The 22,774-nt window shown below is 39.8% G+C and overlaps 1 protein-coding gene across 2 annotated transcripts in view; it reads right to left on the reverse strand.

Moving 5' to 3' along the window:
* AFAP1 (actin filament associated protein 1) overlaps nucleotides 1–22,774 on the reverse strand; it is a 113,915-nt gene that overhangs the window by 53,806 nt on the left and 37,335 nt on the right. For both annotated transcript variants that reach the window (XM_053941479.1, XM_053941481.1), the window contains exons 2-3: nucleotides 10,415–10,543; nucleotides 5,235–5,332 (exon numbers count right to left, since the gene is read on the reverse strand). In XM_053941479.1, coding sequence (XP_053797454.1) covers nucleotides 5,235–5,332; nucleotides 10,415–10,541 — 225 coding nt within the window. In that variant the 5' untranslated portion in view covers nucleotides 10,542–10,543. The remainder of the gene's footprint in view (nucleotides 1–5,234; nucleotides 5,333–10,414; nucleotides 10,544–22,774) is intronic.

Raw genomic sequence — 22,774 nt, forward strand, 5'->3', positions numbered from 1 at the left:
CCACTACTGGAGCTATCTAAAGTTGTGTAGATGTGGCATGTAGGGACACAGTTTAATGGGAGCTTTAGGCAAGCAGTTGGACTCAATGATCTTAAGGGTCTTTTCCAACCTAAATGATTCTATGTCCTATGACTGCTGTTCTGGTCACCCATGAGCAAAGTACATGATCCTTATAGCAGCTGATCAGGAGAAACATTGGTATCATTCACTAGCATTAAACCATAGCTCAGAAAGGAACTGATAGAGCCTTTCTTATACACAGTGGAATGAAATGAAACCTGAGAGGAATATGATTGGGATTACAAAGGATATCTGAAGCACATGTACGGTGAGGGGGAAAGGACCTACTTAAACACACAGACAAAGACCGGCAACGAGTACTGGGATGGTGGAACAACTTTAAAATTGAAATAGTGGGTTAAAGAAACCTAATGCTAGCAAGTAGATTTTAGTTGGTTTCTGAAAGGGTTAATACTTTATCACTGCCTGCAGTAAGAGTAACTGCACTGATAATTCAAAAAAGGCTTCTGTACTTGTTCCATCATTATGGAAGAACTTGCTCAGACCTGTTCAAGCTGAGGGTATAGCCAGCTCTGAACGAAACAAATGAATATTTGTTAAATTTATTTTTGTGGCTTTCGACTCTTCTTTTGACTCTGCTCCAGGAAGGAAGGAAAGAACCTGAAAATTAGCACTGTCTTAAGATCATCTTTAAAGAGAAACAGAGAATAACAACTGTTTTTCAGTGTTAGAAGGAAAAGGCAGATTAAACAGAGATTCCCAAGTACCCACCTGACACATGGACCCTTTGCTTCTGTCATGGCACTTTTCTCAAGGCACACTTTAGAAAAAGTTCAAAAACTGTCACTTTTTTGTTTGCTGGGCAAAGAATGATTAATATAATTGGTGATATATCACCTCAAGATTCTTTTTGATTTCCAAGTGATTTTTCTTCTTCTGCAAGGATGCTGTCTCATTTCAGCATTTTCTAATAAATATCTAAGAGTTTACCTGACAGGCAGCCAGATAAAGGGAGGCAGTCAAATGATTTCTTCACAACAGGAAACCCATTTATATGAAGCACTCCTACAGAGTGAATGTGTATTGTGCAGGAGTGGGTTGGAGGAAGATGACCCATTCTTTTGATTCATATCTACAGGGTTCTGGAATTTTGCTGAACATTTGTTGTGGTTAAATAATTATTAAATTGTCAATATTCCAAGAAAAACAAAACGTACACTCGATTTCACTGTGAAAATCATGCAAAATAGCTAAGTGTGCTGTTTGTGTTTGATTTTGTTGGACAGCACAGTGCAGTGAAATCACCAACTGTCAGATGTAATATGACAACCAAATGCTTGGAGGCTAGAAGTATTCTGTCACTGTCATGCTGTGGATAATTTATGCCAGTAATCCTCAGGCACATCTGAGCAACGGGACACACCGGATATTATCCTACTGCCTCAGTGGAAAATGTACTTCAAGGCAGCTTGGTGATGGTGCAATGATGGGATCCCAGGTGTTAAACCACCAGCAGCACTTTGAAGCATGCACAGAGCCTTGGCTGTGTTATTCCTCCAAACCCATCATCAAGCACTGCTTCTTGCCTGTGAAGAGCAGGGGAAAGCCATAAAAGCAGCTGCTGATGTAGAGGTGGATGAGGCAGGCTGAAGACAAGCCCTGGCAGTGAGCAGGTTCCGGAAGGGAGAACAGACAGGACTCCATTTCAAACACAGCGACCTCCTGCTCTGCAGCTGACCCAAACAAAGCCTCAGAGCTGCTGGCACTGCATCCCTGCTGGCAAATTCAGAGTAACACACCCAGACAAGTGGTGTGTCAGCTCTCTAGAGAGACTCAGCATTGCCCTTAAGCTTCACATCCTTTATCTGCAGCGTTTAATTTGCCAGCCACCTAAAAGAGCTGCACACACAGACTAAAGCAAGAGGGATTTGGACTTTCTACGCCTGACAGAAAGTCTGCCAGACTAGTTCTCTACATTAGAGAGCTAGATGTAGCCAAGGAAATGTATATAAAAGAGAATTACTAAGAGACTGTGTGCTTAGTGATTTTCTTAATTCAAATGTATCTAAGGCCCAACTTTGTCCCTCAACTTTGTCCCTTAAAAGCCCACAGAGTCCAGGAAAACTCTCCAGGTTCTAATGTGTTTTATTAACTGGAGACTTAGTTTAAACTATTAACAGTAGGTCTCAATAAAATGAATTTTATACTCTTTGTTCATGGGCTGATGAATAACAAAACTGATAAAAGATTTGGCCTGAGCAAATATGCAGGTCTATTTGCAGATTTACAAAGGAAACCTTGCACAGCACCTGCCCACACATAATTCTGGCTCCTGGCACTACTTTAAGGAGTATTGAATTCCTTCCCACCCACACATCTTTACATAAGGAGAAACTTAAACACCAGTTCAGACTAAACATTTTTGAATGCAGAAATCCTTGAGTGACATAAAGAGCAACAGTGGTGTAAATGAACCTTTAATTTTCATCACATTCAATGGGCTAAACCCAGAGATTTTAAAACAGTGTACAATTTATTTGAAGTTATTGATTCCCACCTCCAGTAAATTCCTAAGCTCCATCAGCACAATGTATTTTCATTGGAGGCTGAGACCATCACTAGATGTTACTTAGCAAGTGGAAAAAACTTTTTGTCCTGAATAGCTGTCAAAAAGAGGTGCCATAGAGAATGACTTCCAACTTGCCACGTGAAGAAGGGCAAACAGCAGCAGGATATTCCAGCCTGTGGGGCCCAGGGAATTTTTTGCCACTCAGCTATGGAAACACAGTCTATGAAAAGTGGCTGGAAAGGTAGCTCAGTATTTATATCACTGCAATTATGTACAGTTTTCATAGAGATTGGCATCAGCTACAAATTTTTAGGAGTCCATTGATTCAGGGTGGATTGAAAAATCACCATACAAGAGCAGTAATGGCTGAGAGAATTCGATCTTGGCCACTGTCAATAATGTCCTGTGTATGAAAAGAAAGCTAATATGACAGTCTCTGAACATATCAATAATAACAAGGGTTTAACAAAGAGACACCTAATAGGGAAAGGTTTCCAAGAAACAGCTAATGATCAACTCCATTATAGCAATGTGACTTCAGGAAAAGAATTCAAAGTAAGACTGGGGTCTGAGCTTACCACAGTGTTCAAAGGACAAAAAGCTGATGGTTTTGTCTTTTTGTTCGGATTCCTCCTGGTCTTTTGCAGGACAGCAGCAGTCTGTCATCTTTTTCACAAATTACAATGTGACACCATATTAAAATATCACCACTTTTAACCTGTATTTGGATATGTAAGACAATGGGAGGCTTGGGACACCTCCTGGCTCATCTCATAGCGGCACTGAAAGGGAGGTGAAATCCACCACTGCCTGACAGCAGCAGCAGAATTGCAGAAACACTGGCAAAAATCAGCTCTTAACTCTATGGAAAAAAATTGATTAATTCACTGAGGTGAAAACATCTGCAGTGTTAGAGGCAGATCACAAGGGAGGGCCATGTTCAAACTCCACTTTGCCAGGCTCAGCACGGGAAGACCACACTGCAGACCAGCCAACTCTGTGTCAACTTCCATGGTAATTCCCACAGTATCTCAGAGAAATATTTTTGTTATTAAAAATCCAAAATTAACTACTGCAAAAACCAGTGCTGACCTCCTGGACCTAATTCATACTTCACACCATTTAACTTGCTGCAGCTGTACCAACTTTAGGGGAATTTACACATTAGTGTATGAAAAAGGAAAAGGAGATGGGCTGTCCTAAGAAAAACAACTTGAATATTCAGAGCCAAACTGAACCCACACAAATATAAAGAATGAGGATCTTAGTTGGTTTCAGTTTATGAAACCTGAAGTACCTGAAGTCTACATTTCAAAGGCATGTTCATTTTGCATAATTATCCTGCCTGTTCTGAACTCTTTCCCTTCTAATTTATGCTGTATGTATTTTGAGTTAAATAAAAATAATCAGTTTCTGGCACTGTTAACCATGAAATGGATTTTCTAAGTTTCACTGCATATTAATAAGACTTCTTTTGCATCCATTAAATATATGCATAATTAATCTACTGTCACAAACCTAAAGCTAGCTTTGCTTAGAAAGAAAGTAAGATTAAGGTATTCTATACAATACATGTTTGTTGTGGCTTTTTTTTGGTTTTTGTTTTTTTCTGCAGTCCATAGCATTTTAAAAAAAGGCTGGCTGGGAGCTTGATTTGATACATTAGTTCATATGTTCATAAGATGCTGCTGGCTTATATATCCCAGGCATAAATGTGGTAACAATATACCACACTAAAATGAGGCAGAACATCAGCCATCCAGTTACTCTGGCCCTGTAAGCTGCATCTGTGCTTCCTGATTCAATGAATGTGGGTCTCCATGGATGGTCCTCATCCCTGTGCACAAAATTTTCCACACAAGAATAAAGGGATGGATACTTTATCAGTATCAGTTCAACCTTCAACAGGCTGAACCACGATATGCTTATGCTTCTCCAAAAAAATGTTGAAAATGTTTTCTTCATCATATCTACTGTAAGGTCACTAGGAGAGAAGCACTGAAACTTTGTTTACAGTTTTTTTCTATAACAAGACAGCTGCTCCCAACTGGAGGATTGAATTACAGATCTCAATCAGTATCTTTGCAATGAACACCCCTAAGAATCAGTGCATCTGCTTGATCTGAAGGGAATTTCTTACCCAGAGACTGGGCAGGAAAGGCACTACAGACATTATTCATAAAAAATGAAGTATTCTTCCTTCATTTTTAAACTCTGCATCTTCATTTTTCAGCGACTGAAAGGAATCTTCTCATTAGGCTTGCTCCAGGAAATGTTGCCAGTAAAAGTGTAAGAAACTGTCTGGGACCTGTGAGCTTGGCTAAGCCAACCTCCAACATAGGACAGGTCAACTTCTGAAATTAAGGCTATGTTGCTCAGACTTTTGTTTGAATTCTGAAAATCTCCAAGGATTGCCATTCCACAGCCTTTGCAGGTGACCTATTCCCAAGCTTATTTCACCACAGGGAATTTTTTGACATCTCTTCTTCAGTCTGAACCGAATTCCCTCAACCAAAGCAGAGGTGAGAGGAATAATTATTTCCCTGGACCTGCAGGCTCTTCTCCCTTGTAACCAATTCTTTTAGGACTTCCCATAAATACATTCTCTCTTGTATATATTTATATAATTAAATATAACACTCACCAGCCACTGCTGAGGTATTTCTGGCAGAGGCATTTGAGGAGGCGCCGGCAAACTGTTGGCAACTTCTTGCTTCTGGACATGTTCTTTTATTTCTAAACCTGTGGAAGAGAAACAAACATCACTTAATACCTTGGTGGATGCAAATGGGGTATTTTTTCCCCATGTGGCTCCCATGTCTGACTGTCACACACTGAAATCTGGCATGCAGTTCTGATCACAGCCCACCTCCCAAGTGCAGTTACTGAGGCAAGACTGGAAGAATGCTGGGAATTCAGGAATTTAATCAAGCAGAACAAACACATACTTGCTGTATATGATAATGACATATATGCTGTTTGGATCAACAAATACCAGACATTAAAAAAAATTACAGGAAATCATTCTGAACTGCCCATCCATCTCAAACTCAAAACACGCTGCCAAGGTGCCTGCCAGATAAAAACATGTACTGGGGGAATAGGCCACATTTGAAAACATCCCAGTGGCACCACACAGTGAATAAAACATAGCCTGTGGGCAGTACATGACCAGCTGCCTTTTTTCAGTGGAGATGATCAACAGTTGTTCCTGTAGCACATTTTGGATGGGCAAAGCCATCATGCAGAAACAAGCCCCAAACCATCTTTCATGCCAAAAGAATGGAGAAGAGGGTGGAAGAAGAGCCCCCACCTGCCTGCTTTTCCTGGAAGTGATGTTGACAGCTCTTTGGCCAAGCCCACAGTGCCCATGTTCCCTGGGACCCTGCTGCCACCACCACCTCTGATCATGGAGCTGTGGTGTGAGTCTAAGTCCCAGGGGAGCAGGATGTTGTGATACTCCAGCCTGGAGCACTGCTGAGGGACACTGCCCAAACCAATTCAGCATTAACAGAAATGCACACTGAGCATATTTTCCCACCATTTCCTTCTTACTAATTTTTTTAATTTTAATAACCTTGTAGTTTTCCAGGTGAATTTGATAAGGGAAAAGAATGAATGTAAATTGCTTTGAGGGTCCTTTGTGTCATTGTTGCCTCTCCCTCACAGGAGAAAAGAGGGATGACCAACTCACTATGTGTTTTTGGCACAGTAATTTAAATCACAGTTGAATTCCCTTCATAGAAACAGGATATTGTTTATTCTTCTAAATATCAAAAGAAGATTAGGGTGCATCTCCTCAATGTTCTGGCAAAAATTCAGTCCATGGATTGTACCCTGCTTAACCCTAGAGAGAATTTAGTTCCTAGTCTTTAGCTGCATTTTTAAAATATATATTTACATAGTCAAATGGATGCCTTTTGGTCAAGATCATATAATTCTCAAAAATGTAATCAATGATGAAACATTTCTTGTCATAATATCCCAGTCCCACTGGCTGTGAAGTCATGGGTTGAAAAACAACACTGATATATTAAACTGTCTCTAAAGACTACTGATTCTTCTTTCTTCCTACAAATAAAGAGAGTGATTAGTCTTGGGAAACATTCCTTTTTTTTTTTTTTTCAGTACAACTTTCATTCATTGCTCTTTAAAAGGAGTGATGAGTCCATATTGTGACTGCCATCCATATCCACGTCTCCCATGCTTTCCATAACAACCAGAAGTCATATATGAAAGAATTTTTACTGAAAAAACCCCAAACTATTCCAAGTGAATACTGTTGACTCTATAAAACTATTTTTCTCCAGTTTTCATGTATATCTATTTAAACAAGAACCTGCTCTAACGTTTAATTCCTTCTACCAAATTACACTGCAAAAGGAGTACAACAGATTTAGGACATCAGGTCCTGTTAAGGAAAACAGGCAGTGTTGACAGTCATATTAAATTACTAAATCCAGCAACAGTTCTTACTCCAAAATAAACTCTTTGTGTCTTTGTTTTTTAGAAAAAAGTCTGAGTTTTAGAATGAAATGCCAAGTGTTTTCTTCAGACCTACACTCCACTGGACATGCCAAGGCTCAGGAAGAAAATTAAGGTTTATAGTTTTGCCAGCTATTCAGAGTAACCACTGGTTTGGATGCAGGGCAGGTTGAGGCCAAGCAGCTACAACCTGAAGAACACATCTGCCTGGCCCAGTTCTCTCTGCTTGATAGATATTAGATGAAGAAAACAGTGTGCATTTAGGGGAGATGGAACAAAACAAGGCAAAATATTTCTAAAGAATTCCCCAAGTGAGAACTCACTCAGTTTGAAGTGTTTTACTGAAACCAAACCAGGCCATCACAGTAACTTCCACACCTTTACAAAGAAAATCATAATTGCTCATTTCCAGACGTTCTAACAAAGGCAGCCAGTTCCCAGTTTCCCAGATCCACCATCACCATTCCCCATTGATCTTACATGTTCTTCTCCAGCAATCAAAAAATCCTATTGGATTCATGAATGTTGATTTTTGCAAATGCAACTACAGAGCTTGAACTCAGCATAGTCCTCAAGCCTCTTAAACTGTGCCAGCAACCTAAGAGCTCATGTGGAGTCGTGTGGGTGGAGTAAAACAACAATTTGAAAAACAGACTCCAAATGATAGTTCATCTTAGTTACAGAGTACTGTGGGTTTATGCTTCTTTTATTGCTTTTAATTCTAATGAAGAGATGAATAGTTTCAAAGGGATGGGAGTATTGAATGTTATGACTGATAAAAAAAGCAGCAGGGTCGGCTCCAGTAAAGTACATGACTCCCTGGGTAGTTTCACACACACTCAAGGCCAGGACATAATGGCAGAACTCCCAAGGAGGCAGTTCCTCTCCTTCCCTGCCTTGTTCCTGTCCCTGCACCAACCTCTCCTTTGAGCCAGCATAAGCGTGTGTGTGGCCTTAGGTTGAACCAGACCAGGGAAGTGACACTGGTTACGACTAAACCTGTAAAAAAAAACCAAATAATGTTTGTGCTAGCAGAAAGGAAGAGGTAATACATGAGCAGCCTGGGGAGACAAACTGGATGCTTTTTTAGAGGCCATGCTGGCTTGAAGTCTATTCAATTACACAAACTAAAGTTTATAGACATATAAAGCATAGTCCTATGATCTCTTATTTAACCGAACTATGGGGTTTCCTTAACTCTAGTTTGAACTAGAGCATATCTTTTAGCAAAATATTCCATCTTGATAAGATGCCAGCAATGGCATGCAGAACTTGCTAAGTTCTTCCATTAGTTCACAGCTTCAATGCTCAAAACATGCTTTATTTCCACTTCAAAAACAAGCATTCAGCCATTGCACTTACTCTTGTGTAAGTCTAGGAGCTTGTTCCCAGTCACTCCTTTTCTACATAAAGATTAATTATGACACCTCATTTTGGTTAATTTGAAGGCATATTTCTGGATCCTTTAATCACTTTTGCAACTTTTCTTTGAAAATACATTTGATCTCCTTGAACGAAGGCGCTAGAGGTGAGTAAAATGTTCCAGTAATAACTGCACTGAGCAAAGCCCTACCACTTAATACATGGATCTCATAGGGATCTTGGTGATGGATGGATCCTGTAATTGGATGAAATGGATCTTGTTACAGAGCGTGCAATAGGCTTTAAAACCTAAATGGTAGGTGCTGAATAGTGGAAAGCTATGGTGCTGGGGTCTTCTTATCTGTCACCACATGTAGAGACATAGACTGGACACACCTAGGAAAGTGTCCTGGCACACAGAAATTGATATTCACACAGTTAAGACCTCTTGCCCTCAAAGTGATTTTGAGCTGTCTATAAGGAGCAGATCTTTGCCGAGCTAACTCCCACATCATGCCTAGAAACTGCTGGAGGACACAAGTCTGCTCAGGCCAAACCAATGCAAGCATCACTCCACAATTTAACAGCATAAATAATTGAACTCTAGAGTCTAGAGACATACTCAGCATTGTGAAATGGAGGGGTTTTCGTATCCTGAAACACCATCCACAATCCCAAAAGAAAGGATGTGACAATCTTTCCCCATGTTTTCAAAGCTGGCAACAGAATGACATCTGACTTCTAGAAAAAGTCAAATGTTTTTCTCAGTAAATCTAGTTGTAAAGATTTCAAGAAGAACACACAGTGTCAGCTCAGCATTGCTGAGGTTATTTTGAATGCCAGTAAAATACAGCTGTTTCTAAACATAAATTGCAGGTTCACCCCTACAGATTTTTGAGGAGTTTGGTGTATTTTGATGAGCTTTTGGAGCATGAAGACTCCTTCCACAATATGAGAAATTGGTATCTACCTTGTTCTCTCAGTAGGAAGTAGAAATAGCAGTGGGTCTTTAAGAATGTCAAAATGGAAAAGAGGACAATCATTACTTTAAAGATCTCCTTGGACTTAAATCCCACGGCAAAAACTATTTCTTTAATAAATGGGGGCAACACTACAACAAACAAGACCACATTTTTCTACCAGAGAAGAAACAAATCAAGAGAAATACAGTTGCTCACAATGTGGCATTTTTCTTCAACAAACTCTGTTATTTTTCAAAAATCTAAACCAGGGGTTTACACTGGCAGTACTTCTGTCACATGTAGTGGAGACAGAGGTCTTAGGGCCCAGATGCCACTGCATACAGAAAAGTGTGGTAAAAAATATAAGGGTACCGTTAGAAAAAATAGTGAGGAATGCTCTTCACTAAAACTCTGTGGAAAGGTTCCTGTACACAGTGAGTCACTTATGTTGCACTCAGCTCCATAACCTTGACGGAGACAAGCAATTGTGCAATAAAAATGGTTTTAGATAGGAAGAAAACACAAAAGTAAGTCTAATTGCAAAATGCAGTCCAAACATTCTGACAACCATTTCCTATCTCTGGCTTGGCACTCCTGTATCAGTTATGCACCAGACTCCACCTCAGTATCAAGGCTTTTGATGGATTTGGGTCATTTGAGACAGATGAAACGGTGCTGTGGCCAGCACTCTCTGACATTAAAACTCACAAGAGCATTACTGGCACAAACTAAATGAAGAAGCCACTCTACCAGCAGAAGTGAAAACATTCTACCTAGGCAATAATTCTATGGCTGGGTTCACCTATGTGCACCCAACATACTTCTAAGTGTGCCTTTTGCAATATTTTACTGCTGGACACAAAGGAAAGCATTCAGGAAAGTTACACTTTGGCTTCACCTTGTCTTTCTGTCTTGCTTCAATTTAGGGCTTGTCTTCAGCTCTTAAAAGTTATTTCACTGAGCACAGACTTATTTTGTGCATTCTGCAAGCGAGAAAACACACCCCAGCACTGACCTTTTGATGACTGTATCCTCAGGAGAATGTTAGTTATTACTGCCTTCTTCTCCCTGACAGTGGAAGTTAGATATTCATGGTCCAGAAGTTCAAGAAACAGGCGCAGCTCAACTATTAACTCTTCCATGGCTGAAAGACAAAGGAATAGATTTACTTTTAATGAAAAGTCCCAGTGAAAAAAAAATATAAGAGTTAATTCTCATTTATCCACATTCACAGTTATTTTCCAGTATTTCTTAAAAATGAAATGAAGTCCTCCCTGCTGAAAAGATACTTTAACATTATTATACACTAACAGAACCAACAGAATAATCCATTAGTGAACACTGCTGGCATTTATAACATTTATTTCCAATCTGAAAGATGTAACTTTTCACATGCCACATGATGAAGCCAGCACTAGACAAGTTATGTGCAGGGATGGTGGCCCCTGGCTTTTCTATTTCTGCCACTCTGGTTCCCCTCCCATTAACAAACTGCAAAATTTATTACAGCAGAACAAATTTAAGGCTTGGTAAAGCTTCCAGACACCACTGGTATTTTAATGAAGCTTTCCTTCATCTTCTTTTTTCTGTTTGCTGTGGTAAGAAAGAGCAGGTACTCTTTTCTTTGCAGTGATTTTTCTTTTTTATGATCTCCAAAGACAAGCTCCCAATCTCTCACATGTTTTCTTATCACTCCCCAGATTCCATGTGATGCATTTCGCATTTCATCCTATTCTATCATTCCAGATCTCAAAGCTTTCCAACTCTAGAAAAAATTACATTCCTTCTCTCTATTCCCAGTGCTTCTCAATTTTTTAATCAATGAATTTCATAAGCACAGTTCTACTTTTTTCCTTTCAAGTTATCTCTAAAGTCTTGCATTGTCCTAAGAACAGTAGTAGCTCAGACCATACAAACACCTTTGTTACAGCCTGATCTATGACATCCCTTCAGCAGGTTTCGGAGGAAACCCATGGTATTGAACCACATTTTCATGCTTCAGTTCTCTCATAATTCTGAGATTCTCTGGTCCCTTTGCTTAAGGGGAGGTACTATTTATAGTTTTGCATCCTCATTCCAAAATGCCTCCACTTAAATTTTTCTCTACTTAGTCCCATTTGTTTTTATAGTCTTTTCAAGGCCTAACTGGACAACTGCTGCTAAGCCCCTTCAGACCTCTAAAAGGTCTTTCTTTGCTGCTTACTCCCATACCAGCTCTTCCCTATTCCTAAAACCTTTCTGATACAATTGTTTATCCAAGTGAGCCTGGAATCCTTTCTTCCATTTCTGAGAATGTGTCAGGGTGTTTAACCAACCCTTGTTTGAGGTGCATTTGCTTTATCCCACATTTGACAACAGCACAGTGCAGGGAAACCTGCAGATGTCAGCTACACTCCTGCAAGGCACTCCAGGCCTATATTTGTCTCCAAGAAATGCAGATTTTCCCATGCATTTGCAGACTGTACCTACGTTCTGACTGCTCCGGCAAAGCCAACAAACTCCTGGCAAGTGCAGAAGATGTGCCAGTCAGCAATACCAGGGCATGAAAACAGCTTAACAAAGAAATTCCTGAAGAAGTATGCTTGGGCAAGTATTTTCACAGAATCATTTAGGCTGTAAAAGACTTTTAAGATCATCAAGTCCAACCACAGCACTGTCAAGTGCACCACTAAACCATGTCCCTAAACACCACATCCATGTGTTAATCAAGGACAGTGACTCTACCACTTTCCTGGGCAGCCTGTTCCAATGCTTGACCATCTTTTCATGGAAGACATTTTTCATAATATCCAAACTAAACATCCTCTGGTGCAAATTGAGGACATTTCCTCTTGTCCTGTCACTTGCTATGTGGGGTAAAACACTGACACCCACCTCCCTACAACCTCCTTTCAGGTAGTTGCAGACAACAGCCACCCTGAATCCCATTTTCTCCAGTCTAAACAATCTCAGCTCCCTTAGATACTGCTCCTTAGGACTTCTGCTCCAGACCCATACACTTAATTTTCTCAAACAAATTTTCTCAAACACACTATTCATTTGTACATATAATTCCATCCTGCCCAAGTTTTTCTTGATGATGATACTCTTTATTCAACTGAGCAGTAACACTGCCATTACATAAACTGTCCACATTTTCAGGAGCTATGTTTCTCAAAGATTTTCACAATATATTGGCAGAAAGAGGGTATTTAAAATTATAGGAAAACTGTCTGTGTTACTTCACAATTTAGCTCATGAAAAACATCCCATGGCTACAATGGTAATTTTTTTTTGCCATCACATTTGTAGCTGTCTAAGCTCTCTAGAATTCTGTCAGAAATCCAAAGTATTTCACAACAACCCTATTACTTCCAGAGTTGTTCAAATTATGAAACAACATATATACAGCATACAGCTTTCTGAAGCACAAAAGCATAGATTCAGATTTGCAAAGTGGTAAGTGATCACAAGACTCTAGGAGAAATGAAAAGACCATATGACCAAAAAAAAAAATAGTAATACCCAAATAATCAGCTCATACCTTTTTCACAAATTATAAAGTTTAGAGACAAGATGTATATTCCATTCTGTGTAGAGCAGTCTCCAGCTTTTAAATATGCTTTGAATAGAAAATTCATTAATATCGCTCATTTTAGTTACAGAATATATGAATATTTTAATAGTTACTTGATATGATATAGGCTTTCAAAAGCTATCATTATTATACAATCTAGGCAATCATTGTGAAACCTAATCAGCATGCAGAACAAGAAATGTATATTTTTAATGTAGTTCTACAGCCGTATTTATTGTTAGTAATTGCAATTACTGTTAGCAATTTCATATATACACTAATATTTATTTGCAATGCCATGTTTCCTGATTTCTTTAAGGCAAGGGACTGTAAATAGGCTGAAAGGGAGCTCTGCCTTCACCTCTTCACCAAAGAATACTGTATGCCACAGTCACCTCATTTCTTTGCTGAGCACCTTCACTTCTAGGAAGGGAAAAAAAAGGATGAAAGCATCAGATACCTTTGATATGCAAAGTGTACACAACTGTGTTAAGTTATTAAAAATTATCAGATGCTTCGTCTCAGGATCTTATAAACTAATATAAACAGATGGATTGCACAATGAGAAACAAAAACAGAGCAAGAGGGAGTTACCAGGGAAGGAGACAGGGAAGCAAGAGGACAAGAGATAGGAAACCGCAACTGAGGAGAATTCTGGGAGCTGGCACCAGCCCAAATCTCTCCTGGTTGTACCATAAACGTGTGGCTTTTCTCTGTGTCTTGGAGGAAATCTGCATTGCAGTCCCTGGTGACCCCTTCCCATTGACCTACAATGACCAGCCCATCAAAGGTACTGGAAGCCATTTAACTTCCCCAGCAGAAGATTTAAAAAACAAAGCTTTGGTTAGGATGGATAAGAGGATGGGAAGATGAACCTGATACCAGTGAGGCAACACTTGAAAAGGCACCAAAACACCGCCTTAGCAGCGCACTGACATTCAGGGCGTGTGCCTGCTGTCCAGAGGTGCAGAGGTCGAGCAGTGCCTCTGCCAGGAACACAGAGCAAGGCAAGACTGCTGCTCCTGCCTTGCCAAGCTCACAGGTGTGTGACACCGACTTCAGGCAAGCAGCCATGAATGCTAATTCACAATGCTAGTGCGACAACAGAATGAAATTGTTAGCAGCTGTTAAAGAATGCTAGACATGAACACTTAGACATTGTTTCTACCAGGACTAAATGAGGGATGTATTTTCTTTTGTGGGAGTTAATAGCAAAAATATCAAAATGTGAAGGAAGAAAAGTTCTGAATTTCACTTCATATATACATTGATGTCAAACATCCAAAAGGAAAGAAGAGAAACACTGCTCCCAGCTAGCAAGAAACACTCTTTCCACATATCCTAGAGCATACTTTCCTCTCTTAGTACTTTTGTTGCTTAAGGAAAAGAGCAGAAATACTGCCATGGAGTATATTGAAATAAAGTACTGAAAACTCTTTTTTCCAAGATAGCAACAAATAAGCTTGTATGTTCAGAGGACGAAATAAGTTTCCCTGTTGCCAATCCTTGGCTGATTTTCTAGATTAAAAAGTCTTATTTTCTCCTTCCTAGAAATGTGATGATGTGCTCACAAAAAAAAAAAAAAAAGGAATTAACAGAAAATCTACATATTTTCAGTAAGCAATCATTATTTCTTAAATGGAGACTCAAAAAGAGAGGGTGATGCAAGCACCAAAGAAAAACATACTCCTCCAGTGAGAGATTACCCTTGGAAATCTGACATCACCACAAAGAAAGAATAATAATCAGAAGAAGGCTCTCAAAAAGGGGCCAATTTATTTGACAGTTTTGGCTGTATTCTCATTGCCAAAGGAATTACTGATAAGTGGCAGGTGGTGAAAGGCAGGGTGGAGCCCAGGGATGGTAATCACAACAGTAAGCTGATTTTAGCTTGACTGAGGAACAAGATCACATTCCATATTAAATGATGAGAAGTCCACTCTGTGCTCAATAGGAATTATAGGCCCCTAATGGGCTGCTGTAATTGCCATGCACAAATAAAAAAACAATGATAAATCCAGAAGGGTTTCCAAGACCGGCTCTCAAGAGTTTTAAAGTTTTTCAAATGGCAGCACATAAAAACTATATACACAAGCCAGCAACAGAATACACCAAGGCAAAAATAATCAGAAAGCAATTACATCACACTGCAGATTTTCTTCCAAACCAGAACTATAACCAAACGGGAATAAAAATGCATAATGATGCAATTATTCCAAATCTATGTTTACATATACTAGCTTATAACCATTTTTTAAAAGAATATAGTTTTCACTTCCAGTTGATTTGAAAAAAAATTGCAGGGACAGTTCTGCATCACACACATGATTTCAAGGTTCCTTAAATCAGAAGAAATGACAAGAATGAGCTCATTAGAAAAATGGTCAGAATGTTTTTGTTGCATCCTACCAATTACAGTATTTCTTAACCTTGCCATAGCACAAATGACCTGAAAGTGTTTTTCAGTTGACTAATATACCCTGGTGAACTTTTAAAGAAAAAGAAATGCAAGTCCAGGAAGGAGGACAGGAAGTATGTTTATTAATTATTGTCTTGTCCATACAGCACAAACCTCCCACACAGAGTAACTTTACTTCCATGCTTGCATGTCTGTTATAAATGCATTTACGAAAATACATAAGTATACAAATCTATCACAGCAACATGATTTTTAATTGAGTTTCAGTTTTTCAGAAGATTCTATTGATCAGTTCCTTGAACATTGCTGAATCAAAATTCTCTGTGCTTACGTTTTTTGCTCTCTGTTTAGTCTGTTATTTGCAGAAGTTAAAGGCTAGAACAGAGACCCACTACAAGAAATCACCTAATCTGACTTTGTGTACAATACAGGCCAGAGACTTTCACCTTCCTACCTCTCTGTTTGTGTAGAGAGGTATATTTATGTTAAGTACATCTTCCAAAGCTAAAAATTTATGTCAGCATCCTGAGCCATAGTTTCATGGGGAGTGATCCCACTTGACTTCCCCAAACAAATCTGATTGGATTAATGGGTAATATTGAGGCCAATCTTCAACCTACATATAAAAACTTCTTGAAACATAGAGACTTTCCCAATCCTTCAAAAAAACCTCACTGGTATTTGGGTACACAAGCAATTTTGTAGACACCAGACATAAGTTCTCATTTAAAATAAACAGCAGAGTGTGAACTTCATTCTTATATCCATTTCTCTTGAAATAGTGTCACTATCCTTAGTTTTGAATGCTGTAATTTGAATATTTTATTTAAAAGCTCATAACAGACTACTGCTGAGGAAACCATGGCTATTTTTTATAAACCTATAAATATCAGGGACACTACAATGAATGCAGAGCCACAAGGAGACAAAACTCTTTATGAAGAAAAATACAAAATCATTTTGATGCACTTCCACTCAATCCTATAAAACAGTTACAAATATCCTGTATCCAGCAATTAATAAAAAAGCTCCTTTCGTGACTATTTTATCATTATCCAGGAAAAGATTTTCACAGAGAAGCACACAAGACCTTAAAGCAGGCAGTAAGAGCATACTTAGCAGTAGGAAAAGTTTTTAATTTTTTCAATATGCTACCAGAAACTAGTTGACATATTTGAAAATTGTACTGGAATCCCTCGCCCCAAGAAATAAAAAGTCTTGCTGCTTGAGGAACACCCTGTGAGGAGACAAGACTTCTCACTTGTTTTCTCTTGGTTGCACGTGCCCTTCTCTGCTGCCCTGAGAACCACAATGTACAAGGTGTGATGGATTCTACCTGATAAACATACTAGATATCTTCAGAAAGTGAAGATGATCAGCTTGGGGATACATGGCAGTGAAGAATGGTAGTGTGTTAAAAAGGGGTTAACCCTGAATAGTAAATGAAGCCCTAGAGATGAAGAACTAGTATGAAGCAAGTAAAACATACATAAGGATTTCCATTAGAGTGTTTTAGCATAAAAATAATTACACCCCTCTAAACAAAACAGATTTTGTTTAAAATTTGGCACTGCCTGGCCTGTCACAAAAGATTCTCTCCAGATAGCCTGGGGCAAGAGAGGCAAAACAAATCTACTAAAAACTCCTCTTGTCTCATGCATATTTATGATCAACCTCAGTGAATGTCAAGGGATCACTTCACCCACAACCCACATGTATTCCTCTTTCTCCTTCTTCTCTCTGCTTCAGCTCTCAAGGAATTGGCTTTTACAAAACCAGCTTTCCAAAAAAGCTATCAGAGCTCCAGATGCTACTGTTACAATACCTGGGTGATAAAACAAGAGGTGGGAAAGCATTAAGGAATGTTTGGACAAGAAACAAGCTGCCAAAAATCCTGCTCCATCACTGAATCCTACAGCCATGCAATGAGTGACAGCAATGGTGGGGTGTAATGCATTAGCACAGGGTGGATGGATAAAGCATTTATTTTTCAACATGCAGACCAGTGTTTAAGCAACACCACAGACTTTGGAGAGGAACATCTGCTTTTAAGCAAATTCACAGACTCATAGGAAAAAAAAAAGAACTAAAAATGAAATAGAGAAGGAAAATTAATAAAGGAGAAATAAAGATAAAAAATGAATAAGAAACAAAAGAAGAAAAAAAACAGTGTTCAAGGCATTTATTTTTATTGAAGTACCAATTATCTACATGGAACTCATAATATGCTAGCCAAAAAGAAAAAGAAAATAAATGCTGATAACTAACTAAACAAACTTACAGTGGACTTTATAAAGTTATTCAAGACTTTATCTAAAAGTATGTTTTCCATATGAGATTTCTTTTGCTCCCAAAAGAAATGCAACACACTTTGTAAAGCACATAAACATGGATTTCAACCTCACTGGATGAGAAAGTCTCACCCTCCTGCCTCTGTGCTCTCTGTGGGCACTCAGGCTGAGTTTTCTTTTTGGACTCCCATCACCTTCTGCAGCAGGAAACTGGAATTTCTTGCATTTAACCATCTCCAAAGGTATCAGCTGACATCATCCCATCAGGACAAGACATTCCAGGTCCTGTCTGCTGGCTCCTGCATTATCTCACCTCCTCCCTCCCTCCAAACCACCAAAGATAAGCAGCCACTACAGAATTAAGGAACAGGCTGTAAATCCACAAAAGAAAAGCAGTTCCCTCTGATGATGAGGACAGAAAATCTGTGGTAGGAGGTGAAAGTCTGTGCCTGTCTCCAAATCCCAGGGGAAATGGGGCTCAGATAAGGCTGAGTCACACAGAAACAGTGACCTGTGGCAGTAAAAACAAAGAGAAGCACTGCAGCACCCCTTGGGAGTTCTTCACTCAGGTCCTCAGATGAACACAGATCCCTCTTCTTAAAGTAGAATTTCTTTCAAAGTTATAAATAATTACATATCCAGAAGAAATGTGAGACAGTAAATTAAGGAAGTTAATGGAATGGAGAAACAGGATAGCAAAACAATGACAAAGAAATACAAATATGGCAATGGTAGGAACTGCACATCATAATTTGGTATTTCTGTATTGAGCAACACAATTTTATTATTCATGTCGAATAGCAAACTTAAAAATTGTTCAAGTCCAGAGCCTGATCATGTCATCCATGTGAGCAGTACAACTGAAGAACAGTTTTCACTTTATGAATCTGGAGCTCCAGACTTCCAGTATGCAGCTAAATTAGAGCCAGAAATAAGATAATATTTCATTTTATAAGAATAGATTCAGAAGCTCTCAAATTTGGATGTGAAGATGGAAAAGAACCCCTTTTTTTCTGTCCTACAACACTTTTTATGTGACAGTTCTCACTGCTGGGTTCATTATGCAATGAGTAACTTCTGCCATACATTGATTATTGTCTGATGCTTCCCCTAAGAAGAGAAGCATGTTCTGCTTTTCCTGTCAGGCTTTTGAAAATTTCTATTAATAGATGTACACATTGATACAGATAACACACATGATCCATGAATGCATTAAATATATTCTCTATTTAAAACAGCAATATATGCCTTTCAACAGTGGATTCATCTAGCTATGATAAAGTAGGAAAGCTGTACTTCTAAAATGGGGAATTTCAATTCCCTCTACCCCTCAGGTTAATTCTCTGAAATATACTAATGTCTCTCTGATTTTTCACTCCTTCTGCTTCTCCTTCATGGCTACTAAGAAGACAGGAAAATTAAATAAACTTTTAATTTTATAGTTTCTGAAAATAAATGAAAAATAAATTAAAAAAAATATTGAGCTCAGCCAGCCTGAGGCAAATTACTCCTTTCAGCTCCTTCACTCAGCACACCTCTGCAGCATGCAAACGAGAGAGACCAAGGCTCCCCATGGAAGCCTGCCATGGCCATCACAGAGTGTGCTGGGAGCCTGGATTTGATCCAGGTGCCTCTGGGCTTGGACAGAGGCTGCTACAAAGGAGGGCAACAGCAAACACCCTGACCATAGGGAAGAGATCAGCAAGGAGTGGGATCCACACCTGCCAATGGAGCTCACAGAGCAACCTTCAAGGCCCCTTCTTTGTCTCCATTTGTTTCTAAGTGATCAGAGGTTACACTTTCTCTCTTAAAGAAGATGAAGTCAGAAAGTACATTCCAGAAAACAATGAAAACCTACATCCCTTAAACTAAGTTATATTTTCTTACAATGGGAGAATCAGAATTCAAACAAGTGCATTTTCATATATTTGTTAGAAAAAAATAGGTGCTAAAGAATATACTAATAGTAAGTTGGTCCAGTAAGTCGACTGAAATTTTGCCACTTGAGCTATGGACTGGACTGGAATTCAAAATGCTATTTTATCACAAAATCTCATTTTCTCACCTTTAAAATAGCCAGAAATCTCATCATTTGAATATTCTAGCCTGAAATGCTGGAAGTGACAGTGGAGTTTTAAATAATGGCAGCAGTACATGAGAGGCTCATTACCTGGGCAGGGCATGGGCAATATTACTGTCATGGGTGGGACCTGAAAATGAGCATGCTGAAGAGAGGAGCACAAACACTCTGGCACAATTTTCATTACTGGATTTAGACCCCACAAATCTCATGTAAGAAGAGCTCATGTCACCATGTACCATCTGAAATGCACTAACTTGGAAACCATGTCACCAATGTACCATCTGAAATGCACTAACTTGGAAACCTGAATTATTTTCAATATCCACAGTATTGATAGATGGTGATTTTCATCTGCAGTACTGATCATCCAGAAAACAAGACATATTGGGAAGAAAAAAAAATATTTCTCCTTGCAACAAAAAAAGAAAGAAAAAAACTCCTTTATTCAAAACTTTGGGTCTTTATCTGGCGTACTTCGTGCAGTTTCACTAAAGCCCAATTAATTCACTCCAACCTTGGACAGGCAGCAAATCCTTGTATTTTACACAGATTTCATTTTAATTATGGCCATGCTATGAATTTATCATGAAACCAAAAAACATATGTTTAAGTAACAGTAATAAACTGCTGTCAACACCTTTCTATCAGGCTGCTCTAGGCACCTTTCCTCTTCTATCCAATCAGCCTTGCACCTCTTTGGAATAGAGACTGTGCTAGACAGATTTACCTGTAAGATCTCAGGGAAAATTTACCTCAATGACTTGGACTCCTCTTGCATCATTTTCTGTTTTCTGGAAATTATCTGGGTTTTTTTTACATCTGGTCACACTGCCCCATATGTTTGAAACAGCCTCCCTTTTCCCTGCCAAGCAGCCTCCCTCTCTCCCATGAAATCCCTCTTTCTTTCAGCATTCCCTTCAGCAATAATCCTCACATTCTCCCTTGACCAACAGTTGCACCATGTCTCATCATGCAGCTGGTTTGTTATCTACCTTTGGGTCAGACCCTGCAAATGTTTTCCCATGGTAAAAAAATCTCCCAATCCTTCTGATCAGTTTCACTAACCAAAGCAGCAGGATGAGTTCCGAGAGAGAAAAAAAAAAAAAAAAAAGCTTTAGTTATTTACATCTAAAAGGCACTAACTTCATTCCAATGCAAAAGGAGCAAAGCAGACAAACAGTCAGATGTCTGTTCCTCCTGCCAGCAGTGGGAGAATGCAGCTCTGAGGATGGGAGACCAGGGCAGCTGCCAGAACACATCCTGGCACCAGCACAGGCACCGCCTGGCCAGCTGTGCCAGCGCCATCCTCCCCCTCACACCTGGCCCTTCCCAACAGAGAGGTGGTATTTACAAAAAATAAAATTATTAGTCCATATTCTAAGAATACTTCTAAGCTCTGAGGATGCATGTCCAAAATGTTACCAGTGGCTCTCACTCACTCTGAGTCTGGCTGCTTTTCTTCAGGTCAAGGAGATAATTTACTGTTTGTAAAAAGTGCTGGGACTGAACAGCACAAGCAACATCAGCTCCTCACTGTTACAGCATTTAAAAACTTCCTATCAGGCCACAGGAGAGAAGAAGAAAAGCACTTGACGTACATCCTTAGCATATTCTCTCTGTGACTGCCCACTTGTATCAGCTGATGGATACCATCAAGATAAAAATAGACCATTGGGTTCAGAACAAAATCCTATATTCAAACTACACAGCAAGCAGAAATTACCTCTGAGCACACTTCAGCAGTATCACTCAGGCAGGGAAGTCACATTTTATGACTAAGAGGTTCACTGCATGTCCATTTGTCCTCACCAAGCTTCTGTCACAGCGGAGGGAATGTCCTGATCAACATGAGCTTCACCAAGGGCTGGGTGTGCCATCAATCCAATGCCTTGTTTGTCTGGATGAGATCCTGGATGGTTTGTTTAACCACATTTGCCAAATGGTGTTCCCCAGCTTTTCCCATATTCCTGAGTAACAAAGAAGATGCACTGCCAAATGTCCTCCCACTGAGATCTCGAAGGCAAAAACCCAGCACCCTCCCTCAAGATAAAAAGCAAAACAGCAACGATTAGAGTTTATAGCAAGTTTGCACATTTTCCTGAGTTCATGTGCTTTGTTTTTCCCAGACTCATAACCTAACTAGGAAACCACAGCCTGATGCATCTGTTGGTCTCGGTTATTATCAAAAATGTGCTGACTCTCTATAAAAGTTATCCCATTGCATCAGAGTACAAACAACGGGGTCAGGCCGGTGTCTGGCACTGAGCCCCGTGAGGATTCCCTCCAGCCGGGCTCACACTGACCAGCCGGGCTGGCACTGACCAGCCAGGCTCACACTGACCAGCCAGGCTCACACTGACCAGCCGGGCTCACACTGACCAGCCAGGCTCACACTGACCAGCCAGGCTCACACTGACCAGCCAGGCTCACACTGACCAGCCAGGTTCACAATGACCAGCCAGGCTCACAGTGACCAGCCAGGCTCACACTGACCAGCCAGGCTCACACTGACCAGCCGGGCTGGCACTGACCAGCTGGGCCGACCAGGCAGCAGCCGAGCCCTGCCTGCTGCACAAAGACAAAAGCTCTCCATGGCAAGCATTTGCATCCTTGCCTCATCTCACCATCTGCTGCTGCTGCTGCTGCTCACTTGAAAATTAATACAGTGGCTGCTTGAACCAGAAGCTAATGCTATGTCCATCCTCCTTAGATCATTATTAGATGACACATGCCACCCTCTTTGCAACTCACATGGGGTGACAGTGGCCTCTAATATGACAGCATCTGTTCTCCATCAAGAGAGACCAAATTGTAGACCCTGAAACAAACTGGACTGAATCTTCCTCCTGGTCTGTGCTCTTTTACTTTCCCCTTCTTCTTCCCCCATGCATTTTCATCAGAGTTAAAAAGTAAATTAATAAAGTGTGCATCTCTTTCAAAGAACACAAGAAGGTCTTTCCCAAGCAAAAGTACAGAAAACTCGGGACTGGTCTTGCTTGTATAAATTACCCCTGTCCAGTTTCTAG

This window comes from Vidua chalybeata, chromosome 4 (assembly GCF_026979565.1).
Source record: "Vidua chalybeata isolate OUT-0048 chromosome 4, bVidCha1 merged haplotype, whole genome shotgun sequence".
Classification (NCBI taxonomy): Eukaryota; Metazoa; Chordata; class Aves; order Passeriformes; family Viduidae; genus Vidua; species Vidua chalybeata.